Below are 25,398 nucleotides of genomic sequence, written 5' to 3' on the forward strand. Positions count from 1 at the left end.
CTCTCCTGTTCTCACAGGCACACCCTCTGTGTTTCAGTCAAATCTGGTGTGTGTTTCTCTACCAATTCAGAAGTGCCAAACAGGACCTATATTCAAGGGCTCTGAAACACAGGCACAGATCAGGATAGTGAGGGGGGACTCCTCAGTGGACCCACTGGTGGGCCAACTTGGTTTCTGGGTAATGGCAGTGCCACCACATCCTGTGTCCTGCTCCTTGTCCCTCGAGGCCTCCCCCTCAATCCCTCATGGATAACCAACCACCCATCTGCATTTTTAGGCTTCGAAGAAATGAGAAGTTTCTCCCCCTCTTCTAAAATAGTAGAGAATGTGTGAACAGGGTAATAGGGCAGGAAGGCGTTATTCGTCTAATGTGGTCCCTCCAGAGCAGAATTCTTTAGCAGGGGGATTGTAGGGGATTTGTGTCAATGCCATGCAAAACTGTGCACAGGGATAAAGCCAGAGGGCAGGCGGAAAACAGAGCTTTGAATGACCATCTCAGCAGGTAATGAGGGGGAGGAGCATAGACTTGTATGTGTCTCTTGTTTCTGGTGGAAAGGGTCCAAAGCAGCAGTCCCCAACCATTTTGGCACCAGGCACTGGTTTTGTGGAACACAATTTTTCCACAGACCAGGACAGGGGTGGGGCAGTGGTGCTGGGGAGTGGGGAGGGATGGTTTCAGGATGAAACTGTTCCACCTCAGGGCTGGGCACGGTGGCTCACACCGGTAATCCCAGCACTTCGGGAGGCTGAGGTGGGTGGATCACTTGAGGTCAGAAGTTCGAAACCAGCCTGACCAGCATGGTGAAACCCCGTCTCTACTAAACATACAAAATTAGCTGGGTATGGCGGCGCATGCCTGTAATTCCAACTACTTGGGAGGCTAAGGCAGGAGAATCGCTTGAACCCGGGATGCAGAGGTTGCAGTGAGCCGAGATTGCGCCATTGCACTACAGCCTGGGCAACAAGAGCGAGACTCCATCTCAAAAAAAAAAGAAAAAAAAAAAACAAAGAAAGAAACTGTTCCACCTCAGGTCACCAGGCATTAGTTAGATTCTCATAAGGAGCGTGCAACCTAGATCCCTCACATGTGCAGTTCACAATAGGCTTCACACTTCTATGAGAATTTAAGGCCACCACTGATCAGACAGGAGGCGGAGCCCAGGGGGGGTCTCAGCTTGCCCGCTGCTCACCTCCTGCTCTGCAGTCCCTTACCGGTTCATGACCTGGGGGTTGGTGACCCCTGGTCCAAAGTATTCCTCACATGCCCAAAGGAATGTCATCCCCCAAAGGCAGAGTTTATAGTTTGAAATTTCTTCTAACACCTGAAGGCCTTTTCAGTCTGTCTTTTGTCTCTTGATTCAGTTTTGGGCACAGCAACCCCAGGTGTGCTGACATTGTATCCCCTAGATCCTGGAAATCAGAATCAAATGGGAATTTCACCCGTGGAGAAAATGATGCAACATATATATATATATATAGACACATACATGTATGTGTGTGTGTGTGTGTGCGCATATATATATGTATGTGTGTGTGTGTGTGTGTGTATGTACATATATGTGTGTATATATATATATACTCTATCACCTTGGCTGGATTGCAGTGGCATCATCACGGCTCACTGCAGCCTCAACCTCCCGGGCTCAGGTGATCCTCCTGCCTCAGCCTCCCAAGTAGTTAGCTGGGACTACAGGTACGCACCACTATGCCCAGCTAATTTTTTTTTATATTTTTAGTAGAGACAGAGTTTCACCATGTTGCCCAGGCTGGTCTTGAATTCCTGGGCTCAAGCCATCTACCCACCTCAGCCTCCCAAATGTTGAGATTACAGATGTGAGCCCTTGTGCCTGGCTAATTTGTATGTTTGATGTCTCCTCCATCCTGGAAGATTCTGTCAATCTACATGAGAGATGCTGACAAAGGCTACAGGAAGTGTTTCTCACCTCCTCTGGACGGCTGATCTCAATTCCTTCTGGGCCTGTGATCCCCAAATCTAGTGCCTCCTTAGCACCCTGGATAACAGCAAGAGAAAGAAAATGGAGAGAATCACAGAGACACCGTGTAAGAAAATACTGAACCCAAGGGACAGTGAAATATGCTAGACACAGCCTGTTTCAATAGGCTTGCTTCTTTTCTCACTTCTGCAGTGTTTGTCGTCTAAAGAAGGCAGAGCATGCACAGGCTGCCCATGCAGTGGGGCTCTCCTGATTCTCACTTCATAATGACTGAACATATCTTGTTCTCTTAAAAATACAGTTAAGTATTATAACTAGCAACAGGCCTGGGACACCAAAGACAAGCACTCTTTACTGATGTCAAACTCAGAATTCCCTCTCTGGAAATCGAGACTAAGCTCTAGCTTCCAGCAACTCCTAGGCTAGCCCTTACCCCAAGACCTAGGAGAATGCACCAGAGGCTTATCCTTCCTGGTGCCATGAATAGATCACTTTAATGTCTCAGATCCTCTGAAGAGGCCAAATGGAAAGCGGATTCTTATTTATTCTGTATATCAAATCTCATTAAAAATATGTCTGAGAGGTGCTCCAAATTCTCTGCTATAATAGAATTTAAATCTCATATCATTAGAATTAAGACATCATCACCTAAGACTTAGAAGCCTTTTTGAACCATAAAAAGAGATTTGTTTTTTACAGACAGTAGTAAAGTTTGGATTTTCTGACCAAGATCTGACAGCTGGGGTGTCCACACCTCACACTTTAACAACTGATTTTGTCTGAATCCTGTGGGATCAGTGACGGGTAGTCAGGAATCCCCTGAGAACTGTCTCCACTGGTGTCCCTCCATCCAACATTCTTGGCTGCAGACTTGCCTCGGCCACAAGCTCCCCATTTTCAGCATGGACGCGGGCGATTGCCCCAATGTCCTTGCAAGCGTGCAACACTTGGTACAGCTCACTGTCTCGAAGCATGTACAGGTCCTTGTAGGTCATGAACATCTGGAACGAGTTGACACCCTTCTCCCTCACCAGTGTCTCCATTTCTGCTTTCACCTGGAGAACAAGTAGAAAGGCAATGCTGCGTGAGGGCAGACACCCAAGAGGCCGACTGGCAGGCACCGGCCCAGCATGGGGGAGATGTGGGGCCTGCCCCAGCTCAGTCTGTCGGGTGACCCCCCACACCTCTCTATCTCACTTTCCTCCCACCCCACAGGCTGCTGTGAGGTCACCTGAGTAGATGGATGCTGAAGTACTGTGAAAATTGTCATCATGACACAGTTTAGGAGCCACATTGTTACCTTATAGGCACGTTTCTCCTGTCACTTAGGCCTGTCCCCTATGTCTGTCTCCAAACCAGCCTTAATGGTAAACATAGGAATAATGATTTTAATTTCTGTGGGCTGTTCCCTGGAATTACAAAGAAGGCCTACTAATGCTAAAAATCCAGAGGTCCTGGGAAAACCGAATTTAGGAACAAAGCCAAACATGAACAAAGTTATGAGAGTTAAGATAGTCCTAACAACATTATTTGTACTAGGAAAAACATAGAAGCAACACTGGCCTGATAACAGGAAAATAAGTTCAGGCTCATCCACTTGGTAGAATATTAAGTGGCCATTATATTGCTGGTCATGAACTTTGCAGCAAAATAGAAAATATTCACACCTATGCAAAATAACTACTCTGTGAAAGCGTGGATGAAAAAAGATGGGAAAGAAAGAAGTTTAACAACAGAAATGGTGTTGGGGGTTACTGGATTATGTACTTCCTTTCTTTTCTATTTTTGACATCTATAATTAGAAACATTTATTTGATTATTATAAAACAGAATTTTAAATTCCTGATGCATGAAAGTCGCCATAAGCTCCAGGAAATTAGGGAGGGTTGGCCTGCCTTCTGTGCTGCTGGGAACCTGAGCAGACCCTCTATTCTAGGCCAGCTCCAGGGGAAGTAGAGAGTGGCTTAGAGGTAGAGGCCCCTCACCCAGGAGAGTGTCCAAAAAGGAGACCCCCATTTGAGATAAGGAATGGCTGACATTCAGTGTGATCTGCACCTCTGGCCCAGAACCGGGAGGAGGTCTTCTATAAGGGCCAGGTCAGAAATAATGAAGAAACCGGGTGAGCCCCCAGCTCAAGGCTAAGACCCGAGGGCAGAAATATAGTGAGGCTTTAGATTATCATCTCAGAAGGGTGTTAGGCCCTTTATACCAGAGCCTGCAACTGAAGAACTTCGTAAAACTTCTTTTTTTTTTTTTTATGATTAGGAACAGAGTTTATTCGAGCTCAAAGCTTGAGGATGGCCACCTGGGAGCACAGAGTCAAGCTGCCCTGAATATACACTCTGATTAGCAGCAGTTACAAGTGGGTTTTTAACAGAAAATGAAGAGGCAGTTCCTAAATTGGTAAAACTAATAATGCTTATTATTTTTATGATTCTGGGGCACCCATCAAAGTACTGGTACATGGGGCTTAATAAATAATTGATGAAAGAATGAACATCCAGACTGCTACCCTGGGCAAATAAGCAGAAAAACCCCAGAAACAAAGCCAAATCGAAATGCCTGTACATCAGGAAGAGCAAGGAAGTGGGAATCCGGGGAGAGGAGTCTGGACTCTGACCCTGGGGCCTGGGCAGGGGGAGGACAGGAAAGCCAGAGGCCAGGGGCACAGACACAAAGGAGGCACAGAGGCTGAAATGAGAAAGGCTCAGGGGGCGCCAGCCTCAGTCACAGACCAGGACAGCCTCGATGCTTCTCAGAGCAGAAGGTGGGCCCCCAGTAGGAAAAAAGCATACCACCTTCCATTCATTCCAGACAGTAATGAGGCAGGATGGGAGCCTCAGTTCGGAGACCTCAGCGCAGTGTGGTGGACTCTCAGTAAACATAGGATATGGGATATGACCCTCTGCACCTGAGCCCTGCTCAGGCCACTGCTCAGCAGCACTGCCCATGACCTATCAGTGGTGCCCCACATTGACACGAGATGGTAAGAGCCTCATGGTCAGAGCAATGAAACTGCACCCCCAAGGCCTGGGCTCTGGCCTTGGCCTCTCTGTGCCTGCCAGAAAATGGCTCCTTAAGTTAAGCAGCACAGGCCCACCCACTCCCCTTATGGAATCCCAAGTGTGTTTTCTTTTGGCATTGTGGGGAGCTAGGATGGTAGTGGGAGGGCTGCCCCACACAAGCAGGAGGCACTGCACCCCAACCAGCCCCTCTGCCTACAAGACCACTTGTGCCTTCTTCTGGGATCCCACCAGCACTGTTACCTTGGGTGCCCACCAGGTGATCCCCACGTGGAGGGCGTAGTCACAGCAGACCTTGGGGTCGGCCAGACCCCGGCACTTCTCATAAGCATCCACAAGGGAGGTCTCCTTGTCGGGCAGGACGTGGCCAATGATCATGGTGGTACCTCCGACGAGTGCTGCCTGGGAAGATGGGAAAAGGCAGTCTCATCACAGCCCTGCCTGCCCCCGAGTCGATGACGTGGTGAGACATGGTCCTCACGGTCCATTCAAAGACAGGCCCTGCCTCACAAGAGGCTGTGAGGACCAAGGGCAGCGAGGTTTGGGAAACTGTAAAGAGCCATGTGGAAGGGCAAGAGCCAGCGCGACCTTCATCATGACCACAGGTCCCCAAACCTGCTTCTTCCTCAGCCAGGGTTTCAGCTTGGCGTGCTGGAAAAACCACATCGTGGGTCACCAGGCCTAAGGCCTATCTTCCCAATGAGGAGATTCTCTCCCCAAACGATTTTTAGCCAATTGACTCTATAGATAACTTGATAAAATGTCTGTATGTAACTATAATATAGTGTTGTATCATATAATAACATAATATTGATTGCATAATCAAATGTCTGTTTATATAATTTACTTAGTTACACACGTATATTTGAACCACGATATATAAAATGTTAATTTGGATATATTGTTTTGTTTTATGCTCTCAAATTTCATGAAGCAATTTTGTTCAAACATTTTGCATGCATCTTCAACCTCAGGGTCTTTGTCTTCAGTTTTTCTAAGCATAGGGGCTTCATTTTCATCTATCTTGTTTGAGACAGGCATTTTTTAGATGCATGTGTGATTTATCAGTGAAAACTGATCCTATTCACAACTCTGCAAGATACCACTTTAAAAAGAAATTGTTAAAAAGCCTCACTCGCAATCATAGAGTGAATCCCCAGGAAAAATGACTAAATCTGTATTAGAGATTCCCCCACTCAACTTTTTAAAAGTGAATTTCATCAGGGGACTTCTGTGACCTTCCAAAACTAGCATCTTTCAAAGGCTATTTCAGGCTAATGTGTTGTTCCCAAACAAAACTTAAAATAGAATTAAAATAAGTGAAAGTGGGTGCGGTGGCTCACACCTGTAATCCTAGTACTTTGGGAGGCTGAGGTGGGTGGATCACTTGAGGTCAAGAGTTCAAGATGAGCCTGGCCAACACGGTGAAGCCCCATCTCTACAAAAATACAGAAATTAGCCGGGTGTGATGGTGGGTGCCTGTGATCACAACTACTTGGGAGGCTGAGGCAGGAGAATCGCTTGAACCTGGGAGGTGGAGGTTGCAGTGAGCCAAGATCGCGGCATTGCACTCCAGCCTGGGCAACAAGGGTGGAACTGTCTCAAAATAAACAAATTAATTAAATTAAATAATTGAGAGATAGTCCTATAACATGAGAGTCTTTGTGAGGGCTCTAAGACAAAGTGACTCTTTTTCTGGTGAAAAATGGTTTGAGTCCTTACAGTGCTTCATAGCTCCAGGTTCAAGTCCCTGCTCTGCTCCCTCGTGGTTGGAATAACCTCTGCCAGGTTACTTAACTTCTCTGGATGCAGAGTCTTTACCTACACAATAGGGTGGCTTCCTTGTTGGGTAGTTGTAAAGGTTAAGTAAAACATTGCTTATGGAACAAATGTGGTAAAGTATTGTCCTAACATGTGTGTTTAGTTACTCAGAACTTAGGTTTTTGTTTTTGTTTGAGACTGGGTCTCGTTCTGTTGCCCAGGCTGGAGTACAGTGGTGCAATCATAGCACACTGCAGCCTCAAACTCCTGGGCTCAAGTGATCCTCCCACCTTGGCCTCGCAAAGTGCTGGAACTGCAGGCATGAGCCGCTGCACCCAGCCAGAATTTAGGTGTTTATCTGTTTTCTGTAGGGGAGAAAAAGAGCTCCATGAAATTGTCTTAATGGTTTCATGCTTCTCTATTCAGTTAAATCCTTGATCACAAATCAAAAATATTGCTGGGGAATAAGGGACTGAAAAAAAATTAGCTTAGTGGCCCAACAGCAATTAAAATGAAAACTCTCACAGCCTTGATGTTCCATGACGCAGGCTGGGCCAGCGAGACTGTTCCCAGTTGTCCTGGGGAACTCAGTGGTTTGACTGCTTGCATAGCTTAAAGCAACCAACAGAGGGTGGTAGTTCTGTGGTACCTGCAGGAGCTGTGATGGGGGCAGCAGAGGAATCGGGAGAAGGAGAGCAGTGCAGATTGTAGCTTTACTAGCAGGCTTCTATTTCCAATTTTGCTGGATCGTGCCAGGCTGATTCATCCTCACAGCAGGTGGTTGTACTCTATTTTGTCCTGAAATGCATCTCTTGCTTTTACACGTGCACATGGGGGTGTATATTGGAGCTTTACACACTAAATTGTTTCATTTTTCTGTGGCTCTAGATTGCTTTCCTTTGCACCCCCACAGTACCTCTACAGGCTTGGATAGGAAAAGAGGACCCTGGAAACAGCACAGTGAGATAAAAGAGCCAGGACCAGTCCTCATAGTGTGGGTCCCAGGGCAAGAGGAGAAAAGGAGGATCATGTGCTGATTCTCTAAACACTCAAAAGTTAGATCAAGCTAAAAAACCGTTACACAGAATATACTCTATCCTCCTACTCTGTCAAATATATCTTCATAAAGGCCAAAAGGGCCTGGCCCTTAGAATCTTCAAGGTCCTTAAAATTCTGAGCTATACTTTAGGGATAGTTGGCCTCAGCCTCTGTGCCTGCCCCCAGCCCACACGCGCCTATCCTGAATTGATCCTGCAGCCTGCAGACCTAAGCTCTGTCCACCTTCTGCAAAAATCCTGTCCTTGAACCTAGTATGCACGCATTGGTGGTCTGTCCCCCGGGAAGAGAGATTCGGGGTTTTGTAGGCTCTGGAATGCTCAGGGCTGTTTCTCAGGGAATTCCAGGGACCCAGAGTGTAGTTTAGGAATGGGTGAGTGGGGTCTGGGTAGACACAATCCCCAGACCTACGGGGCAGGGGTACAAGTTGTTGGAGGGCCCGAAGAGGACCCTAAAGTCCAGAGCCCTGGGAAGAGGCCCCTTTTGCCTGGGTCTAAGGACAGGAACTGAAAAGAGTTCGGGAAGGAGTTGGAAGCATAGGAGGTGGTCTTGACTTTCCCACGTATTGGTTGTAATCTAGGAGCAGCCACGTGTCCCCCGACCTGCACCTTACTTCTCGGGGTCCCCAGAGGGTCAGGTGGCAATGGATGTGAGAGCATCTACGAGCTGGGAGGGGCATGCACATAAGTATTTGGAATAATTATTACCGTTGTTACCCCAGGCCTCGAAACAAGAGTTTCACTGGATCAGCAAACTCTCCCCCAGCTGCAGGCTCGCAAGCCCACACCACACACTGATGTTCAAGCACTTGTTTCCTCTTAGGCAAGACATACATAGAGTTGGCTTTTTGAATATGTACCGTTCCAACCCACAGGATGAATGCTGACAAGCACAGGAAAGTGGTATCACAGATGTGACAGATCTTTTTAGTGTCATCCCCCACAAAACAGCCTTGTAGAAATCGGCAGCAGGGCACAGCCCAATTCTGTTCCCGAGGCTTTCAAAAGGATGATGTTTAGGAACATGTGATTGCTGAACGCTCATGACTTTTTATACAAAAAATGGTGTTGGTTAAGTACGCTGCAGAAGATCTTTAATGGAAGTCAATAAAAATGATGTTCACTAGAGATGGGGTTTCACCATGTTAGTCAGGCTGGTCTCGAACTCCCGACCTCAGGTGATCCACCTCGGCCTCCCAAAGTGCTGGGATTACAGGCGTGAGCCACCACGCCAGGCCAAGCTATTCTTTTAAAGTAAGCTTCCTGACAACATGAACTAATTGGGGGTTTTTGTTGTTTAGTTACGTTAGGTTTTGCTATATCCCCGGGCCAAATAGCATGTGACACAGGACAGCCATAGTATAGTGTGTCACTCGTGGTTGGTGTCCTCTCATGCTTCTGCCCTGTCAAAGGTCCCTATTTAAAATGTGTTGTAATACAAACAATACAAGGAAGCACATTGTGTACAAAATACTTATGTATTTATGAATTCATGACCAAATTAAATATGAAACCTTATATTAAAAAAATGATGTTCACGAAGGCTGTCATAACACAGAAAAAGTTTTATACTGTAATGAGTGAAAAAGGCTTGATTCAAAATGCTTGGAACCATGTTTAAACACACATACTCCCCACACAAGAAATAAAAATGCAAGGAAATAGACCAAAATATTAACAATGGTTTGTTTGTTTGAGACAGAGTCTTGCTTTGTGGCCCAGGCTGGAGTACAGTGGTGCAATCTTGGCTCACTGCAACCTCTGCCTCCCGAGTTCAAGTGATTCTCCTGCCTCAGCCTCCTGAGTAGCTGAGATTACAGGCACCTGCCATAATGCCTGGTTAATTTTGTATTTTTAGTACAGATGGTGTTTCACCATGTTGGCCAGACTGGTCTTGACCTCTTGACCTCAAGTGATCTGCCTGCCTTGGTCTCCCAAAATGCTGCGGTTATCGACGTGAGCCACCACGCCTGGCCAACAATGGTTATTTTTGAGTGATGAGATTATGAGGAATTTATTTTTTCTACTTTTCCAAAATTTAACAGAATATATGAGTTTTATAATGTACACTTAAAAATAAATTTGGAGGAAGTTAAAACTGCAGTATTTAAAATTTTAGCCATTCTTAATGTGTTTAAAATATTTTAAAGTTATGAAATATTTCAGAGTAAAAATACAGAAAATAATAAAACATATACCCATATATACACTACTCAAACTCAACAGATGTTAACATTTTTGCCATGTTTACCTCAGATGCTTTTTTTTAAAAAAAATAAAATGAAATATTTCTGATACAACTAAAGCCCTCCATCCTATTCCCATCCCTCTCTTCCCTGAAGATGGCATACATTCCTCCCATCTATGTTTTTATGCTTTTACTATGTAAACACATAACATTTAAAAATTTATACAATTAAAAAATTTTACAAATAATATCTATCGTACTGTCTATATTCTTTTGCAACTTGCTTTCATGTACTCAATATTATCTTTAAGATTTATTTATGTAGATTTATTTCATTCCTTTTAATTGATTCATTGTATAAACATGCCTCCACGTATGAATGCATTTCCAAGTTCATGGACATTTACAGCTTCACACAGTGCTTGAGCATTCTTGAATGCGTATGAGCAGAGACTACATTCCAGGTGGACACTGCCAGGAAGCAGAATTGCAGCTTTGTAGAACATCCTCATGTCCAGCTATTACAGACCTGATCATGGAACAGCTGATCTCACAACAGCCTCCTTGAGCCTGGTGGCTGACCAAAAGTGCCCATTTATCAACCCAAGCCCTTATTTTTAAAAATATAAACGTTTAAAAAAATCTGTCCAGCTAAGCATTTCCCATTGTGTAGGTGGAAATTTGTTTTTATCCTGACATCTCTCACTATTAAATTAACAGAGACATTAGGATCATTTGTTTAACCAACAGACACTGCACTATTATATATTATTTGGAGGAATATGAAACATCATTTTACAATTTCAAAGGGTCGCTATTATTTTGTTTTTGACATTTATAACATACTGCTGGGTAAAGCTGGATGTATTTGATGCTCATTTGTTCCCTATGAAGACTCAATATATTTAATGGTAATCCATTTTATGACAGTTTCCAGGCACACACTTGGCAAGGTGCAGGAACCTGTACTAGAACTCAGCCTAAACCTTTTATAAACACCATCTTTATACTTCAGAAGTTCATCAGACCACTGTAGGGCTCATGGGGGTCTCCACATTGACCAGGGTCCTGCTCAGCAAGTTGGAAAGACACTTCAGATACTTGTGGCCCTTCAGATAAGATTTATTTGCTCACATCACGGCATTGGAGAGAACAATGCGTTGGTCACTTCCAGCTTTATCAGGACAAAGACCTTTGAAGAGTCACTCTCTTACCATCTTCTACAGGACTGCCCTGCCACTCCAATATGTTTTGCTGAATTTCCTGCAGCGATTGCTCCCCAGCAACCCTGCCCACAAGATTTGGTTCTCTTGCTTCAAGGCCAAGAACCAACTGGTCAAGGCACAAACTTTGTGCTCTGCTATTGAGAAGGCACTTGGGCTACAGCCAATTCATGGAGTTTTTCATTGAGGAAAGGGGAGAGACTTCCTAGAGTATATCTTCATACGAAAATATGCATGGAAAAGGTGTGTATCTTTGAGGAGGCGACTGGAATCAGAAAAGCAGGATCTACTACTACTGGGATGTATATAGATTAAGGCTAACTGAATCTTTATAGAGGGAACAACACTGCACTGAGAATCAAATGACGAGTGGATGTGCTCTGTAAACTGGTAAGCGCAATGCAAACATGTCTGCAGTTCTTAATGCTGCTGGAAAAGCTATCATTTGTTCAGATGGATCTGCCTCTCTTGGAATTGCTGAACCACTTCCTTTTCTTTTCACATTAAAATTATCTTCCATCTTTTATTCTCATCCTCCCGAAGTACCAGAGAAAAAAAAACAACCAGCCCGGTAATTTCTCTATTGCTCATGGTAACTTCCTTCATCTTCAGCGTTCTGTTGGCTACTTATTGGCCCTCTGGAAAGCAAGCTCTGAACATCACCATGGGATGTGAGCAACCCCCAAAAAGGGTCCAAGCATTTCATCAAGTGAGATGATGCATGTATGGTACCTGGAACCATGCCTGGCACGCAGCAAACACCTTTCCCATTCTGAATCACAAGCCCACCATCCAGGCCCGGCTCCACGGGCACGTCGCCCATGCAGCTGCACAAGGCCCTACATTTAGAAGGGCTCTGCACTTGCTTTTTTTTTTTTTTTTTGAGACAGACTCTCGCTCTGTCACCCAGGCTGGAGTGCAGTGGCGTGATCTTGGCTACTGAAACCTCCGCCTCCCGGGTTCAAGTGATTCTCATGCCCCGGCCTCCCAAGTAGCTGGAACTACAGGCGTGTGCCATCGTGCCTGGCTAATTTTTTGTATTTTTAGTAAAGACGGGATTTCACCATGTTGGCCAGGCTGGTCTCGAACTCCTGACCTCAAGTGATCCGTCCGCCTTGGCCTCTCAAAGTGCTGGGATTACAGGCGTGAGTCACTGAGCCCGGCCATTCTGTGCTTGTTTTAATGTTCTGTCACCATCTGGAAATTCTTAATAATTTTTAAACAAGGAGTCTCACATTTTCCTTTTGCACTGGGCCCTGCAAATTATGTGGCCAGTCCAGCCATCAGCTTATCACCTATGCTGGCCTGATGTAGGGGGATCAGGCCTTACACTGGGCTTCATTGTCAACTCAGCTAATTCACGTGGGTGGGGGGTTGCTGAGGACACTTGACCACTTGACCCTTTCTCTGATGATCCCCTTCCAGGCAGCTTGCATGCTGACCACCACTCCATCCTCTTTGCGCCACCCCCTAACCCCACACCCAACCCCAGCACCTTCTGTCAAATACTCCTTAAGAAAACAGCCTCTTCCAGGGCATCCGAGAGATGCATGATTTGTTCTCCGAGGCCCCACTCTCTGTCCTGGCTACAAACAGCCCTCAGGCCTTATCTTGACTGATAATTTGCAGGCTGTTGAGCTCATCCTGAAGCTGACAGGTTTTCCCTAAATTGCACATTTGTAATTGATTGCACTCCTAAACTTCCTTTTACTTTCCACTCCTACCTTCTGGGTCTACAGCCTTTACCACATCATCCAGGGCATGGTCCCACTTCCTGACCTTACTTTGCTCTCACTATAGTATCCTGACAAGAATCAGACATTCAGGTAGGCAGATCTAGGTTTAAATTCCAGCTCCATCACTTATTAGTTGTAAGATCTTCAGCAAGGTACTTAATCTCCTGGAGCTCCATTTTTCCATTTGTAAAACAGAGATAGTAATACCTCCCTCATGGAGTTACTATGAGAATTAAATGACATACAGCATATAAGGCACCTAGCCCAGTGCCTGCACATAGTAGGAGCCCAGTAAATATTCATGAGGAACAAGAAGCATAATTTGTAGGTAGCACTAATGCGCACACTATGTGCCCTCTATTTTGTGTATCAGATGCTCCAGAAGAAGAAATGTAAGCATCTTAAGGAGCTTAGAGTCCAGCTGGCAAACAGGAAAGGAGAAAATTTCAGTTTTAATAGAAATGACTTCAAAATACTGTGAGACTACAAGGCAGCAAGAGATAGTATTCCTCGATGCTGATGGAGAGCAGCAAGTGCAAAAGCAGCCCAGTGGAAGGAAAGGTCACATTAGGATAGGAAGGCTGTGAGCGGTGGATAGGCATGATTTGACCAGACCAGGATGCTCCAGGGTAGGAAATGGTGTAGCAAAGTCGGGGACACAGCCAGAAGACAGAGAACAGGCTGAGGTTCGGGCTGAGGCAGGTCTGATTAGGACCAGACTGTGGGGACTTTGATTAATCGGATTCCAACACATCGGCAAAGTTTGTCAACTTGTGTGGGTGGAGGTGGTGGTAGTGAGGGAGTTTAGGGAAAGTGAAGTTTAGGAGCACATTTACAGAGAGGAGTTGGGCCACATTGCCATCCCTGGACATGTCTGGCCCAGGATGGGAGGCTGTTGGGGGAGCTGGGATGCACTTGATCTCTGCTGTAAGCCATGTGCAGCCACAAGCAGGCTCTGGCCAGAGGAAGAACATGAACACCGGACTTTACAACATTACTCTGGCTGTAGTGTGCAAGCTCAAGGGCAGTGTTGGGATGATGGACCTGACTGGAGGCTGGGTTGGAAGAGACATGTGTGATTCATGTTTCTTGGAAGAAGCAGCAAGCTTTGATGACAGACGAGGAGGTGAAAATAAATAACGGGGGAGGTTTTATGCTTGGGTGGCTGAAAAAATGGCATCAGGAGAGGGAAAATCAAATTTAGGGGGAAGGGAATTTTTAGACACATGGAGATAGAGCTGATTAAGAGACATTCAAGTGTTGATGAAAATTGCTAATAATTAACATCATCAAGCACTTCCTGTGCCAGTTTAATTCTCCCCCAAATAGGGGCCATTATTATCCTCATTATTCAGATGAGGAAACTGAGGGCTCACATTCTCATCTATTAGGCTGGAGGGACCTTCTTCCCATTCATTCAGGAGAAGGGTGGCTAAAGATGGAGGTGATCAGAGGAGACTGGGAGGAGAGCTGAGGAAGCACAGGTCCTTTGTCCCAGACTTCTTAGCAGAACAGGAAATAAAGCCAAAATCCCAGATGGAAGGTTTTGGGGGGAAATCAGGAGTGTTGATCTGAGCCAAGGTGAGGCTTAGGAAAACCGTTTGGAAAATGCACCGCAGAGTCAACCCAGAGAGGCAGTAACAGGGCTTGGCTGAAGTTACCATGCCGTTGTAATGCGCCCACTCTGAACCAGGAGCTGAGGCAGAGAAAACACTCTGGAAGAGCTGAGCGGCTGGGAGCCCAGGGGTCAGAGATGGCCAACAAAGGGGTCCAGGCAGAAGTCCAGCTCAGCCACAAAATGGAAAGGGGTCCCAGGGCATGCTGAGTTTGGTTTGGGGATCAGAGTGACATTTGCATTACTCAGTTTGTTAGAAATGCAGTTCAATTCTCCAATGGTGCATGGAGGCAGGGGCAATGGTGGGAGAAGCCTGAACTGTGGAGCCTGACAGACCTGGGTTTGGTTTCTGGCTGTATCCCTGAGGAGTCCCCTGGTCTTTAGCAAGTAGGCCTGGCTTGGGTGGATGGGGTACCATTCCCTGCAGGAGATATCCCTGGAAGAGGAGTGGGGTTGTATGGAGGACACGGAGTGTGTTAGGTTAGGCTTTGGGGTATCTGAGGCACAATGTCCAGTAGGGAGGTGCACAGAGGTGGCTGGGCTGCAGCTGTAAATGGGAGTCATCAGTAACAGATTACGTAGCGGGAGAGGGTGGGTAAGAGGAAGAGACACTCTGGAATAGGACCCTGAGAGGGGAGAGGATGGGTAAGAGGAAGAGATACTCTGGAATAGGACCCTAAGAGGCCACAGCATAGGAGAGCATCAAGATTAAGACAAGACCAGGAAGGAGACTGGGAAGGAATTGCAAAGAAGTAGGAGGAAGCCCAGGGGGTATGGGGTTATGGAAGCCAAGCAAAGCCTCTTACCAAGGCACAGAAACTTCCTGGGCTCACTGGCTTCAAGAAGAGGTTAGCTCCCCTTAGAGGTTAAGATGCAGGCTCTCCCTGGGAGTCCTGAGTTCCTGCTCCCCATAGGTGAGTAGCCCAGGGACCTTTCTTGTCCCAGGGACAAAGAACACATCTGTTCAGGAAGCCCTGATTTCAGCCTGCCCTGGCTCCTGCTCAACAGGTGGATAGATCCCAGGTGCACCCCACACTGCCAGCAGCCACTGCTGAGAAGTGAGAGAAAGGTCTGTGATTCTGTGTGAAATCCCTGCTTCCCCTCCTCCCTTCAGCCTCATCAATAAAGAACAGGCCTGATTGGTAAGCTGTAGGGAGAAGCCAGGTCATGCATGGGTCAGGAGGCTGTGCAAAAGCCCCTGCCCCTCCTTCCCTTCTGTCACAAATTCCTAAGTACAAAGGGGCGCTGGCTCCAGGGCTGCCCCAGCAATGCCTGGAAAAACTAGAGACCCCCCAGGGAAAGACGGTTGCCGAGGTCTGCGATTCTCACCCCTGGAGGGCTTCAAAGCAGCAAGGGGGTGCTCCTTATAGAAGGCTCTTGGATGAAACTAGACCCAGAGAGAATCTACTGGAAGGGTGCAGACCAGCCCAAAGACCTGGTCCCTTTCTGCCTCCTGCATCAGCGCAGTGAGGTACTCTCCCATCTAATCTTCACAGCCATGTGAAACAGACATGGTCATCTCAGTTTTTGAGAGACCAGCCAAGGCTGCCATCCAGGTATTTTTACTCCATATCCTGCATTCTTCTGTAATACTGAAAACTGGTCTGATGCTGCTGCTGAAATAGTAACTCGGCACAGAACCTCCCAGCCTGGGCGATCCCACCCTAGCTTCAGGGTCTCCCAGAGGGTGTACTTAAAATAGAACACTGATAAGTTAGTATATATATATCAGCTCTAACACTTTGTTTTTTACATTTTGGAACTAGAAATACATGAACACCCACTGGTGAGAGAAATGTAAAAGCATGCATGGTTTTTATGGTGAGACACGAGGCACATTTCCATGCTGAAGACATTTCCTTTAAGCCCTGGAATGAATTGGGCGAATTCCCAGACATGGCAGATCAGCGAGTCCCAGGGATACAGAAGCAGCCTGCTAGCAAAAGTGACATCACTCTCACTGAAGTCATCAGGCCACTGTGGCATTAGCTCCTGGGTTTAACACACTTTCAGGAAAGAAATTAACATTTACCGACAGCCTACTATGTGCAATGTTCTTAATATTTATTATCTTATTTGATTCTCAAAATGACTCTGTAATGGAAAGCAGGAACTCAAATAGGTATTTGTACACCCATGTTCATAGCACTCACAGCAGCCAAAAGGTGGTAGCAACCTAGGTATCCATAGACAGATGAATGGAGAAGCAAAATGTGGTATCTACATACAATGGAGTATTATTCAGCCTTAAAAAGGTAGGACATTCTGACACCCGCTGCAACATGAATGAGTCTTGAGGACCTTATGCTAAGTGAAACAATCCAGTCACAAAACAACAAATACAGTATGATTCCATTTATATGAGGGACCTGGAGTAGTCAAATTCAGAGACAGAAAGTAGGATGGTGATTGCCAGGGACTAGGGGAGGGAGGAATGGGGAATCAGTGTTTAATGGGAACTTCTCATTCATTCACCCTCATCAATAGAGAGCCAGTGGGGAAGATGAAAATGTTTTGGAGGTGGGAAGTGGTGATGGTTGCACAACAATGCGAATGTACTTCATGCCACAGAACTGTACACTTAAAAACAGTCAAAACGGTAAATTTTATGTTGCATGTAGTTTACACAATAAATACTTTTTAAAAATAACTCTGTAGGGTAGGGGTTACTCCTCTCATTTTACAGATAAGAAAACCGGGGCCTGAGAAAATCACATAGCCAGAGTCTAGAGCCCCCTGGTTTCCTTTACACAATGCTTGAGTAGCCCTGGACTGACAGAGGGGCTCCCCAGCTCCAAGATTATTCAAAGAATGAAGAAAAAACCAAGTGAAATCGGACCTAACTGCAGCTTAGAAACAGAGGGGTAGGTGTGGCTTGGGCTTGAATTACAGGGCAAAAACTGAGAATTGTGCCAACATTTAAAATGATGAAATGAGGAGCTCCAGGCTTCTCTCTAATCCAGAATGATTATCTTCACTGCCGAGCATCCAATTTAAATTCATTGTGTTTAATACAAAGCCACAGTACGGAGCCGGCTGGCTCCCGACATGCGGTTTCCATGGAGACTGGAGAGGCTCCTCAGTGGAGCTGTGTGGCATAGGGAATGTGGCTGCCAGCTTCCGGAGAGCTGCTCTGAAACAGAGCCACACTGAGAGGCCCTTTGTCACCCACATCCTTAGCAAAGCCCCTTCTAACCCCAAAAAGGGACGTTTACAGGCCAGCAGGCCATGATGATGTTTATTAAACATCCAGGCTACCCACGGATGCCAGAGAGCAATAAGACACATGTAACTCCGCTTTCTCCATCCCTCAGCTGCCTCAACGTGGCAAGACCCTCATTTTAGTCCCAAAGCTAAGGTGTGACAGTGCCATAAAGCTGCCAAGAGGCCACCCTGGAAACGTGGTCTCCAGGAACGGGGGCTGCCAGTCAATGGGCAGCAGACAGGCCTGCCCTGCACTTATTAGCTTGGCAAGTTATTTCACCTCTCTGGGACCCTGCTTTCTGCCCGCAAAGGAAGGATGATAAGATCTGCCCGAGGGGCCTTCAAAGATCAAAATAAGTGATGAATGGGTGTGAAAGTGTTCTGATGGGTGGGCCTGAGGTCTGGGCCTGACAGCTCAGGTGCATCCGGATTGCAGAGGGGTTGGGGGATGGATGCCTAACCTCAGGTCCTGTGAGAACCATGTGCTGCCATGCACCAGCTCGGGGTCTGGGGTCCCAGATCCCCTCAGGGGCTGAACACACCCCATTTTGAGCACTGTATTTTCCACCTGGTGGGAAAAATATACTCTTTGATGGCCACTGAGTCTAGGGCTTTGAGATTGGGAGTCAAAGTGCTCTCCTAAACCTAAGTCCTGGAGTGTGTTTTGCCTGGCAGTGTGAGAATCAAGGCACTAAACCAGAAAAGAGAAGCTGTAGCCCAGGCCTGACGGTAACAAAGCATACTGTAAAGAATGGAAACCTGACTGAGGGAAAGGGGGTGGGGCGATGGCTCAGTGGTTAGATTCAGTCCAGGAAAAGTTTAATCCCAATCTAGTCCTCTCAGGAGCCCCAGCCTACCCCTCTTCTCCACCAACTCTAAATTTAAGGCAAGAGGAAGCATGAGCTCTTCCCCTTGATGTCATTGTAATTTACTTTAAATTAGACATGGATAATATGAAGACAATATATTTACATCAATATTTATAATCATGTCATAGATTTTTCCCTCCAAATAACTTGAGAAAATTTTAAAGAAAATTCCTAACTTTTAGCCAACAGAAAGGGACCATGTTAAGGACTGAGAATGTTTATCAAGTGCGTGGTTAACGCATTCGTTTCTCTATGTTTTTGATTTGCAGCCTGCACTAAACTATTTGCTTCCAAGGACATAAAATAGTCATACAACTTTGAAAAAGAACAGAGTTGGAAGACCTACACTGCCTGCTTTCAAGACGTACTGTAAAGTTACAATAATTAAGAGACTGTGGTATTGGTGTAAAAATAGACAAACAGATCAAAAGAAGAGAAGAGTCCAAAAATAGGCTGGCACATGTATGGTCAATTGATTTTTGACAAGGGATAATCTTTTCAACAAATGGCTCTGGAACAATTGGATAGCCATTTGCAAAAAAAAAAACTGAACGTAGATGCTTACCACATACCATGTATAAAAATTAACTTAAAATAGATCATAGACTGAACTGTAAAAGCTAAAATTACAAACTTCTAAAAGAAAACATAGGAGAAAATCTTAGAGACCTTGGATTCTGAAAAAATTTCTTGATTATAGCACAAAAAGCTTGAAGTAGAAATAAAAAAATTGATAAATTGGACTTCAAAATTAAAAACTACTGCTCTTCAAAAAACACTTAAGAAAATGAAAAAGTAAGTAACAGACTGGGAGAAAAATTTGCAAAACATATATCTAATAAATGGCTTGTAATTAGACTATATAAACAACTTTTGGGCTGGGTGTGGTGGCTCACACTGGTAATCCCAGCACTTTGGGAGGCCAGGGCAGGCAGATCAACTGAGGTCAATAGTTCAAGACCAGCCTGGCCAACATGGTGAAACCCCGTCTCTACTAAAAAAAAAAAAAAAAGAAGAAGAAAGAAAAAAAGAAAACAACTCTTATATTCAGATTTTTAAAAGCCAACAACTTATTAAAACATGGGTAAAAGGGGTGAGCAGACACTTCACTGCAAACATATAGAAGGCATATAGGCATATGTAAAGACATTCAACACTAGTCACTAAGGAAATGCACATTGTAACCACACTGAGATACCACTACACACCTATTAGAATGGCTAAAATTAAAAAGACTGACCACAAGTGGTGGGAATGATATGGAGTGACTACTGATGGGGAAAAAAAAATTGTTACAACCACTTTGGAAACCAGGTGGCAATTTCTTAAAAAGCTAAATGTAGACCTACCATACAACAGACAAATTCCACTTCTGGGTAATTACCCAAGGGAAATAAAAGCCTATGTCCACACAAATATGTGTATATGAATGTTCACAGTAGCTTTATCTTTAACAGCCAAAAACTTAATACTACTGAGCAAAAGAAACCAGACAAAAAAAGGAATGCATATCGCATTATTCCATTTATATAGAAATGGTAGAAAATGCAAACTAATCTATAGTGACATAAAACAGTGGTAACCTGGGGTGAGAGTTGGGGGAACATTACAGGAACACAAAGAAACTTTCAGGATGATGGATATGTTTACTATATTGTGATGACTTCATGATGTATGTATATGTCAAAATGTATCAAACTGTATACCTTAAAATGTGCAGCTTATCAAACATTAATTATACCTTTTTTTTTTTTAAAAGGTGGCTTCCCAGGTTACCTAATCATGTTCTCCTCTTTCTATACATACTCTTCTCAACAGTAGAGTTCATTGACATTTACCTTTTTTTTTTTCTGTTTTTAGACAGGGTCTTGTTCTGTCACTGGAGTGCAGTGGCATGATCATAGCTCACTGCAGCCTCAAACTCCTGAGCTCAAGTGAGCTCAAACTCCTCCTGCCTCAGCCTCCCTAGTAGCTAGGACTATAGGTACACACCATCATGCTTGGCTAATTTTTGTATTTTTTGTAGAGATGGGGTTTCACTATGTTGCCCAGGCTGGTCTTAAACTCCTGGCCTCAAGTGATCCTCTTGCCTTGGCCTCCCAAAGCTTTGGGATTACAGGCGTGAGCCACCGAGCCACTGAGCCCCGCCTTGTTTAATTTTATTTTAAAATATTAATTGAGAATACTGTGGATCGTTTAAGTCTAAACAGGAAAATTATTTATGAATTAGGGGTAGTATTTATTAATCTCTAACGGTACTTCCAGCTCTAAAATTGTGTGTGTGAGAGTGAGTGTGAGTGTGAGATGGTGTGTGTGATGTGTGTGCAGTATGAGTGAGAAACAATGGTCAGTGAGAACGTTCTTACAGTAGTTGGCCCACAGTTTTATATTCATTTACTTACTAATTAAAGATCCTTATAGGGCTTCAGTTTTAGTCAACAAGAAACAAAAAAGCATCAGAAGGAGAGAAAAATGTGGCTGGCTGCAGTAATAACCCAAGGAAACAATGAGGCTGAAACTATCCAGGGGAGAGGATCCGGCACTTACACAAATTTCTACCTGTAAATGAACCAAGATATGTCCCTTATTTTCAACACAAATATGGCAACTTCAAAGGTAACCTCTGCGAGGTTTGGGAGAACAGATATTTCCAATTGAGAAAAGGCCATATTCAAATATTTCTTGAAATATTAAAAAAGATATGAGCTTAATTTAAGAAAAGAAAAAGAGGAAGAAGGGAGAAAAATGGCATTCATGTGCAATATGTATCATTGAAGTGCACATACAGTATATATTTTTCTTCTTCCTTTTTTCCTTTTGTAAATTCCAGTGGATGACAGCATAAAGCAAAGCTTCTTGTACTAAGCATGAAAGATTTCCAGGACACTTGGCCTCAATCACAGAGGGTGTATTTATTTTATTCTGAATCAAAGGTTTTAAAAATGCAATAATCTGTATTGATAAATTCTTTGCAAACACTATTCTAGAAGTTGAGGAGCTGCTTGGTCACCATAGGAGGTTTTTTTCCAATACTAGAAACAGAAATTTATAAGAAACGATAGATCTCCTCATTCACATCAGTTCTAAGAAGGATCAACCTGGCCTACATTTTGGCCTACCAATTAATGTACACATAGAATGAAAGTTGCCAGCAAGGTTTTGTTAAGCAAGTAGCTGGTTTGAAGCAGGACACCTTTAAATAGCTCCTGATGCCTGCAGGGTTTATTACTGGCTATTTCTGCCTTTAAGAGAAAGACAGAAGACAGAAAATTATCTAGAATTTATCACTATTACTATCAGACTCCGTTCGAAATCTAAAACACACACATATTCTAACGGTAGGAATGAAATCCAGTTCTTTTAGTTCCTATTTGATGCTTAACTGTTTTATATGTATGCTCATGAGGAAACTATAGTACAAATGGATTTTTAAGGGGTCTGACTTTGATCAACATGATCTATTTATTTATTTAACAAACACTCACATAATGCTTAATAAGCACCAAGTATTCTTTTAAGTTCTTTACAAATAATAACTCAATTAGCACTTATAAAGACATACGACAATGGAGGAACAGAGAGATTAACTTGCCCATGTGACATAGTAAGTGAATGTGGAGCTGAAATCCGAACTCCAGCATTCATAGCCCCAGTCTGTGCTGATAACTCCCACTGCATGCTGACGTCCATTTCTTGGATGCCGACTACACCGTTAGGGCTATGTGAGCTCTGTGGCGAGTCACAAGTTAAATCGTGGTCTCTGCTCCTCAAAGGGTCTTCAATCTTGTTGCGAAACAAACTTAACATGGGAAACAATTTGAAAGCCCTAGGATGACAAGTTATTTCAGCTGGCGAGAAGAAAGTGACATCCTGGAGCTGGGGTAGCTGGAGGAGGAGTGCGATGAGAGGCTGTTCGCCTTGAAGGAGGGGCTCTGTGCAGGGGCGGAGAGAGATGGCAACAGGCAGCATGGGATGTCCATGCAGGGCATCTTCCTGATGGATGGGTGCGTGTGGGGAGCAGCTGGCCATGAGGGGTCGATGGAAGGGCAAGGTCAGATCGGGGGTTGCCCAGTGGGAAGATCCATACATCCAAACTTGATGTCTTAGACAACAGGGAGCCATTGCAGGGACACGGCATCAGGCATAGAGAGAGCTGTGAGGTGAAGGGGGGCCAAGGTGATTGTGTATTTTAAAAATGTAAATGTGGGCTAGGCGCAGCAGCTCATGCCTGTAATCCCAGCACTTTGGGAGGCTGAGGCTTGTGGATCACCTGAGGTCAGGCGTTCGAGATCAGCCTGACCAACGAGGAGAAACCCCGTCTCTACTAAAAATACAAAATTAGCTGGGCATGGTGGCGGGCGCCTGTATTCCCAGTTACTTAGGAGGCTGAGACAGGGGAATTGCTTGAACCCAGGAAGTGGAGGTTGCAGTGAGCCGAGATCACACCATTGCACTCCAGCCTGGGTGACAGAGCAAGACTCCATCTCAAATAAATAAATAAATAAATAAATAAATAAATAATGTAAATGTGGAGTCTTAAAAAGGTTTAAGCAGGCCGAGCATGATGGCTGACGCCTGTAATCCTAACACTTTGGGAGGCCGAGGCAGGAGGATCGCTTGAAGCCAAGAATTCAAGACCAGCCTGGGCAACATAGCAAGATCCGGTCTCTACAAAAAATAAAAATAAAAAACTTAGCTGGGCACAGTGGCATGTGCCTGCAGTCCCAGCTACTCAGGAGGCTGAGGTGGGAGGATGGCTTGAACCCAGATGGTTGATGCTGCAGTGAACTATGATCATGCCGCTACACTCCAGCCTGGGTGACAGGGCCAGACTCTATCTCTAAAATAAATAAATAAATTATGATTTAAGTAGTTTAAGCAAAATAGGTAGAGTGGGGATGTACTAGGGCAAAATGACTATAGGATAGCCATGTTTTCGCATGTGACTCCCTGGGGTAGGCAGAATTCTAAGATGACTCCCAGTGACCCACACCCCTGTATAACTGCATCTCACTGAGTGTGGGAGGGATCTTGTGAATAAGATGGGAAAATGTACCCATGATTAGGTTATATTCCATGGCAGGAGATTATCCTCAGTGGGTCTGGGCTAATCAGGTGAGCTCATAAAGGTATGAGTTGGCTGGGCACAGTGGCTCACGCCTGTAATCCCAGCCCTTTGGGAGGCCAAGGCAGGCGGATCACGAGGTCAAGAGATAGAGACCATCCTGGCCAACATGGTGAAACCTCGTCTCTACTAAAAATACAAAAATTAGCTGGGCGTGGTGGCAGGCGCCTGTAGTCCCAGCTACTCAGGAGGCCGAGGCAGGAGAATCGCTTGAACCTGGGAAGTGGAGGTTGCAGTGAGCTGAGATGGTGCCACTGCAGTCCAGCCTGGTGACAGAGCAAGACTGTCTCAAAAAAAAAAAAAAAAAAAGATATGGGTTTTTTTCTTGGTGAAAGAGATTCTAGTCAGAGATTTGAAACAGGAGAGAGACTTGAGGTGAGTCTGTTGCTGGCTTTGAAGATGGAAGGGGCAGGTGGCAAAGGGTGCTGGCAGCCTCCAGGCACTGAGATCCGCCCCAGGCTGACAGCCAACAAGGAAACAGGGACCTCAGTCCTTAACTCCAAGAACTGGAATTCTGCCACAACTACACGAGCTTGGCAGAGAACCCTGGACTCCAGATGAGAATGCAGCCCACTGACACCTGGATGGCGGCTTGCGAGGCTCTGAGCTGAAGACCTAGTCATGCCGTGCCCAGATTTCTACCTACAGAACTGTGAGTTAATAAATGGGTGTTTTAAATTGCTGAATTTGAGACAATTAGTTACACAGCAGAAAACTAATATACCCTCTACAAGCAGACTAAGTACCGATGGAGGGGGTAGAGGGATGTCCTCCCGGTGGCGGGGGAGGGGAAGTCACTTCGTGAAGGCTTCACAGGGCTCTTCACAGCCTACGGATGAGGCACAGAAGAAAGTGGAGAGAAGAGCCCAGCTATGCTAATCCCAGCCCCCACAGCTAGGCCGGAGGGGTGGTGGGGCAGCAGGAAGAACGAGCATGGAAAACGAGCTGGGAGGTGAGGGCCGATTCCCAGAGAAGGCCTGCCAGGGTGCCTGCTGGCCAAGCCCAGGGACACAGGTAGCATGGGCACTCGGTGCACAGTGGAGCAATTTCATCGTGAAGCCAAAGTGGGTGGATCTTTTCTCAAGGAACTGGAAGAAAAGAGCCTGGGGTGCAAGCAGGTAGTCCCAGCCTGGGGGCTAGCATTTATTTTATGTGTATTCTGCGACAGGGACTATGTGAAGCATTTGTCATGCATCATCTCATCTAATCCTTACAAACACCATTTATACATAGTAAAAACTGTTCAGCTCTAAGGCGCTGACATCAGTTATTCCTGCAGGGAGGAACGGCATTTCATAAAGCTACTGTCTTGGGCAGGCAGAGACTTCGCTCAGCTGCCTGCCTGATGCAAATCCATTCTGAGACACCCTCATCTGGTCTAGCAAAATTTGGGGCCACAGAATAGCAAGAGAAATATTTGCATACAGCCAACCAAGAGGCCACAGGCTGAAAGGGGTGATTGTTCAGTCCTGAGGTCTCAGGAGGCTCCGAACAGGGTGATGAAAGGCTGAGAAACCTGTCTTCTGGTCCAACTGGCCCTACGATGTGGGCTACTCATGCATCCTCAAACTCCTGTTTTTGTTTTTGCTTTGAGACAGGGTCTCACTCTGTCACCCAGGCTGGGGTGCAGTGGTGCAATCACAG

The 25,398-nt window shown here is 45.3% G+C and overlaps 1 protein-coding gene across 3 annotated transcripts in view; it reads right to left on the reverse strand.

Moving 5' to 3' along the window:
* DPYSL5 (dihydropyrimidinase like 5) overlaps nucleotides 1–25,398 on the reverse strand; it is a 101,897-nt gene that overhangs the window by 19,886 nt on the left and 56,613 nt on the right. For all 3 annotated transcript variants that reach the window (XM_024242745.3, XM_054547735.2, XM_054547736.2), the window contains 3 exons: nucleotides 5,222–5,380; nucleotides 2,831–3,010; nucleotides 1,944–2,012 (listed from right to left, as the gene is read on the reverse strand). In XM_024242745.3, the coding sequence (XP_024098513.1) occupies nucleotides 1,944–2,012; nucleotides 2,831–3,010; nucleotides 5,222–5,380 (408 nt within the window). The remainder of the gene's footprint in view (nucleotides 1–1,943; nucleotides 2,013–2,830; nucleotides 3,011–5,221; nucleotides 5,381–25,398) is intronic.

This window comes from Pongo abelii, chromosome 12, assembly GCF_028885655.2.
Source record: "Pongo abelii isolate AG06213 chromosome 12, NHGRI_mPonAbe1-v2.0_pri, whole genome shotgun sequence".
Classification (NCBI taxonomy): domain Eukaryota; kingdom Metazoa; phylum Chordata; class Mammalia; order Primates; family Hominidae; genus Pongo; species Pongo abelii.